Raw genomic sequence first — 6000 nt, forward strand, 5'->3', positions numbered from 1 at the left:
TGTGGACATCACCTGTAACTGGAACTGTGGTTGAAAAAGGAGCTTTAGAGTGTTATCTAAATACATAGAACATAGAGCGAGTTTGCCTGGTTGTATCTGGCAAGACTCCCATATTTTGCCTGTTTTTTGTTAGTTTTTTATACTTTTTGGTGCCGGTGGTCCGAGTTTAGAGGATGAATGCATGCAGAGCAGAGTGTGAAAAGGAGATCATTAAGCTGCTGCGCTGCTTCTTTGGCTTCATCTCTGGGACGCTAGTACAAGGTACTTTTGAACGTTTATTCTACAGCTGGTTGTTCTCTTCTTCTTGAAACAAAATCGAAAAAGCTGTTATTGATAGAACCTTTACTGAAATACAGAAAGATGTTTCCAATTGCCGGTATTGTTTATCAATTTGTTTATGTTTAAATAATATCTGTGACAAAGTTTGTGTAAAAACGTAAATGGCAGACGTAACCATTAGGCAGGTAGGCACTGCCTGGGACCCCCAACTATAAGGGCCAACAAACAGTTAGATTTATTATGATCTACAATATGAGAAGTGTTAATTAATGTATTAATGTTTCTATTCTAACTAATATTACCCCAAAATAAAAGCACCTAAAACATAATGCACCTCAATGACTGTTTACTGCAAAACTATGATAGTTTTTACTTTTCCTTTGTTTTACTTTAATTCATTCCAAGTCAGAGAAAGGTTTACGCCTCCTGATTCATATTGAGTCTCATTTCTCCTTTTATCAAATATTATTTTTGATTTCAGTTTGAAAATAGTAAACTTTTTATATGGAACTTTTTTCAAGATAAGGTTTTTATCCTAATAACTGTCCTGGGGCCTCATTTATAAAGCCTTGCGTAGGATTGACGTGGGAAGGTTGCTTACGTAGGACAAAGCAAATACTGTAAATACGCACAGACATTTTCCGATTCATAAAAGACTGCGTACCGGCACAGGACTTGCGTACGGCACATCCTACGCCGTTTTCCCTTTTATAAATCACAATCGACTCGAAATGCGGCTCAGCTTTTTGCGGGCTTCACGTAACGCCCATATTTGCCTATAAATAGTCAAAGAAACGCCCATTCTTTCATTCATTTTGACTGACTGAATGAAGAAGATAGCAGGAAATGACGACAGAACAGCTAAAAAAGACATCTCACACCGTGTCAGGTTTTGGTTATTTTGGGGAGGTCGAGATAAATCATATTGTTTGGTGGATGCAGTTTGAACCAGAGTAGCAGCATGGAGGTCGGACCGTCACCAAAATAAATAAATAAGTGGTCCGAAAAAGTTTAATGACAAAAAGAATACACATAGCCTAACCTTCCTCAGGCAGTGTGTTTGTACCGGGGACAGGAGACACCCCCTTGATGAGAAACTGTAAGAAATGATCAGGGAATCCCTCCGGAGTGGAGTCAAGAAACTGGCGCACGCCATCTTTTGAGCGTACGCACCGTTTATAAATGAGGCCCCTGGTCATCTTTTCCCCAGTCTATCCTTCTTGAGTTAATCTGCATGTCCTTCCGTTCATCATCGATTCGATGTAAGTCTATCCTTCCATCCAACGAACACATCGGCTCATCAAGCCACTGATGGCTGAATCAGCACTCATTCATCCACGCCGTTTTCTCCTTATCCACAATCACGCCTTTTTTATGTGGAACATCATTCCTTTTCTGTCTTTTATCCCCTGCTGTTTTCTCTGTCCCTGATTCTCCTCAAATGTGTGCAGAAAGTGTACACGTTCTCTGTAGAGAAAGGACCTGATGATTTATGCTCAGCCCTCGTCATTTCTGCTTCACTCCATCATACTCTCGTCCAGACAGCTTGATCTCCATGACGTAATCCTGGTGAGGTCGGGGTTCAGGTCTCCAACGATCCATTACTTAAACCTTATTCTACCTTCTGGGTTGCAAAGAGGGAGAGAAGTAAAGATATAACGGTGTTGGTTGAAAAGAAATGAGAGGATGAGGCAGAAACCAAAAGGAAGGAAGAGGAGAAAAATAAGCTTTGATTAAGAAGCCCCAGTTTTAATTACACAGGTACGGTTGGCTTTGAACCTGCCGGGCTGAGGTGGTTTTATGAAAAGGAGATAATCTCATAGGGAAGTGAGACTGGGTTTGGTTTTAATTGGAACATATCACACAGTTGAGTGGCAGAGATTTCTGCCTCTGTTCCCTCTGATGACCAATGTGGTATTTCTGTGGCTCTTGTAGAAAGTTTTAAGTGGAGAGGTCCCGGTGGGAAATTGTTGTTGTTTACTGAGTTTGGAGAGAGTGAGGACATTTCTTTCATGATGTGTCCCTGGAGTAGGTTGTTTAGGTAAGACTTAAGCATTACGAATAGATGGTATAAACAGCTATTTATAATTTTGTTTTGACTCATGCATGACTACATGCTATAGCATGGATTTTCAGAGAATAATAATAGGTGAGCTCATGCTGAAGTCTTTTCATATTATATGTCTTTGTGGCTGCTTGTTGTATCCATGTATTGGTTGGTCCTGATGAATAATTACCATTTAAAATGTAGAAACTGATGATGTGACAAGTCCCAGCAGAAGCTGAGTAAGCTCTTACACGATCTTGGAATAGTCTGAATAATTTGATCCATTCGCTCATGTTTAATTTCCTTTTCTTTTCTCTCTTTTCTGCTGTGTGTGGTATGGTGTACAGCGTCCTCTAGTGGGCAGAGGCAATATTAAATGACTGAAGGGGATCTATGTTATTGTACATCAGACAGCAGAAACTGATGATTATCTGTACAATCTCAGTAAATTGGGAATACTGCTATTTACACATGCCCAGGGTCTAATGTGATCTTTTTGAAAATTGGATTTGGTCCGACCAACTGTCTAAAAATCAAAGACATTCAAATTACAATCATAGAAGAGTAAAAAAAACTAGAGAATATTCCTTTTCGAGAACTGAAACCCACTCATTTTTCCTTGAATTTGTGTACTACTATCTGTTGCCTATTCATGTCCTCAAACAACAACTATGTGACAACAAGCTGGAATTACTTTCGAATACATTCCTTAAGCAAAAATGGCAAAGCTTTGCTTGTCCATGCTTTTTTTTTTTTAAATATAGGCTATATTTGACGTTTTATAAACAACAAACTATACTTTTCTGCAGTGTGTTTGAGGAGGCTAAACCTTACAGGACAAAGGACTAACATTCTCCTAAAGACAATGAATCAGAAAAAAATGGTGTCTAGTCATCATATCTCAGGTTTGGAAATATCGAGTCTGGACGAAAACAATTTCCTTCAACTATCCGATGTCTTCACACATAAGACCATGCCTGTTTCCAAGCACAATATTCCTCTACAAGAAGATCTGGAAAAGTTGCCTTACTTAAAGGACATCAAAATTAATGAAATTGCTTCTGGCATTGACCTACTCATTGGGACAAATTCTCCTAAGGTATTGGAACCTTGGGAGCTGATCAATAGCCAAGGAGAAGGACCGTACACTGTAAAGACCCTACTGGGGTGGGTCTTCTATGGTCCCCTAAAACAGGGGTGGGGAACCTCCGGCCCCCGGGCCGTATACGGAACCTCGAGGTAACTCACGCAAAAAAGAAAAAAAATTAAGAAATCTAGACCGCAAAAGAATTAAACAAGCGAGTGCCTGTTTTTCCTGGCCAAGGTCAGGGTACTTGAACACAACACGAGCCTAACGTGTCATCACGTGGTATATGTCTCGTCCGACAGGGGTTTAGAGCTGCCGGAGAGCACCAGGACGTCGCTCCGGGCTGGGACATCACAAATGTCAGTACCCATAAGGAGCCGTACACATGCCGCAGTTTTTTGCGTGGCTGTGTCTTTAGTTGAAAGCCCAGTGGCGATCTGTTCATCTGTCATACTGATCAGACAGTCAATAACTTTGTTGTTATTAGCATCTGGTTAGCTAGCTATGCTAACGGATAGGAAACTAAATTGCACACATCTTGTGTCCATATCTTTCTGTTTGGGTGGTCATGCCACAATCGTGCGCATGCATGAGCGAGTCATGGTAAGATATCTGGATTAAGAGGTTGCTTTTCCTTTGCACAGGATGAAAGAAAGGCCAAATGAATGGGCTGTGATTTTAGTATTTTTAAGCAGAGGTCAATAATTTGTACGGCCCTCGGAGGATGTTGAAAAAATTGAAATGGCCCTTGAGAGGAAAAAGGTTCCCCACCCCTGCCCTAAAAGGAAGCAACGACAGCAGAGATGCTAATGGCCACCCTGCTGCTGCTGTCAATCGGATATCCATTGTACACCTAGAGGAGCTATTGGTCAAACAATACAATCATGATTTCAATGAAAATACAAGCAAGGAAACAGAGGAAATGTCCAGAGAAGACAAACAATTCCTGAACATTATGAATCACTCTGCAAAAATGTCAGATGCCAAAGAGGATGGCGATGTTGTAGCAGACGCCAAAGAGGATGGCGATGTTGTAGCAGACGCCAAAGAGGATGGCGATGTTGTAGCAGATGCCAAAGAGGATGGCGATGTTGTAGCAGATGCCGAAGGAGACAGTAATTGGGATGTTGAAGGCAAAACTGAGGCCCCCACAAGAAGAAGAAGAAGATGAGGGTCGGGATTCAGGTGATTACTATGAAGAGGCAGAAGACGAGCCTTTTGAAAGCCAGCCGACTTCAGACTCCTGTCACAGCATGCCTGACTTTACAGCAGATGTCGAGTTACACAAATCTGACGCAGTGCCTGAGGAAGAAGCCAAGCCTGTGGCCGAGAAAGTGGAGAACGAACCAGAAGGGAAAGTGGAGACCGAAGTGGAAGTGAAGATGTCAGATGGACTGCCTAGACTTGCCATTCAGACACGAAAATCCCAGCTTGCCCAACAACAAACATGTTACCGAGCAGCTCATCTGCAATTTTGCTGTTATGGTACCAGGGCACCAGCTGAATCCAAGTGACAGACCTGAAGAAGTGACTGACTCATCAATGCAGGAGCCCTATAAGGAGAGGCTTGGAATTGGGTGAAAATATAACCCACAGGTTATCTCAGCGCTGGACGGGATGGCAACAGCAAAGACTGATGACCCTTAAAATAAGGGAGAAGATAAGAAACTGAAAATTCTTTCACCTTTGATCCTACGCTGTCATTGGAGGCAGTCGCAATTTCTACAGGCTCGCACTACCTGTTAGCATCTGGCATCTGTTAGCATCTAGCTCTCCTGCTTACAAACTTTTAGCCATCCCTGCTTATACAAGTAGTAGTTTTAGTTGTCTGCGATCTGCCGAGGCCTATTCCCACCTGTCGAGTACGGCTGTACTGAGGTGTTTTCCCCCGGAGACGTCGCAAAGAGACGGAGCAGCTCCACCTGTTGCTGCATGCGATCTGCGATTTACGGAGGCCTGCTCGTCGCGAAGAGACGGAGCGGCTCCACCTGTTGCTGCCTGCGATCTGCGATCTACGGAGGCCTGCTCCCACCTGTAGAATACGGCTGTACTGGAGAGGTTTTTACACCGGAGTCGTTGCGGAGAGACGGAGTGGATCCACGCTTCGGGCTTGGCCTGCTTCCACCGGGCGTGTGCTGCTGTACGGAGGAGGATTTTACCACCGCTGGGGCCTGCTTTCCACCTGTCCTGGTTCTGCTGTTGCAGAGGCCTGCTTTCACCCCGGGGATACCACGGAGGGACCGGAGCGCTTCCACGCTGCTGTTTTCGCCTGTCCTTTGCTGCTGTGCTGATTTTGCTCCAGGAACATCGCGGATGTGCTGGTCTGGGAAAATGGCCCATATCGGGATTCTGCTGTGCCTGTTAACTGTTTTGGACTATGAGAAGATCTCTAGTCATTCTGAGAAGTCTACTGGATTCAGGTCTGTTCTTGCCACCCGCAGTGGGGCATCCCCTGCAAAGGTTCGGATGTGTTGCTCAAACAATTACCGGTTGCTTGTCACAGACAATCTGCTCGACAAAATATGTTTGTCTTTTTTGTTTTCCTGCGATGATGGTTCTTCAGGACTGCTTCTTAAGCTCAAATCAC

General features: G+C 43.5%; 1 protein-coding gene across 5 annotated transcripts in view; it reads left to right on the forward strand.

Annotated features, from left to right (window-relative positions):
- Window positions 1-6000, forward strand: part of LOC117560679 (calsenilin-like) — a 47952-nt gene that overhangs the window by 25151 nt on the left and 16801 nt on the right. For 4 of the 5 annotated variants that reach the window (XR_004571216.1, XR_004571215.1, XM_034237624.1 and 1 more), the window contains exon 3: window positions 2345-2347. The exons of the other annotated variant lie outside the window; for it this stretch is intronic. Coding sequence is in view for 2 of the 4 variants with exons in the window: in XM_034237624.1 (XP_034093515.1) it covers window positions 2345-2347 (3 nt within the window). In the remaining 2 variants the exon portion in view is untranslated. The remainder of the gene's footprint in view (window positions 1-2344; window positions 2348-6000) is intronic. 5 annotated transcript variants of the gene reach the window in all.

Source organism: Gymnodraco acuticeps, unplaced genomic scaffold (assembly GCF_902827175.1).
Source record: "Gymnodraco acuticeps unplaced genomic scaffold, fGymAcu1.1, whole genome shotgun sequence".
Taxonomy (NCBI): domain Eukaryota; kingdom Metazoa; phylum Chordata; class Actinopteri; order Perciformes; family Bathydraconidae; genus Gymnodraco; species Gymnodraco acuticeps.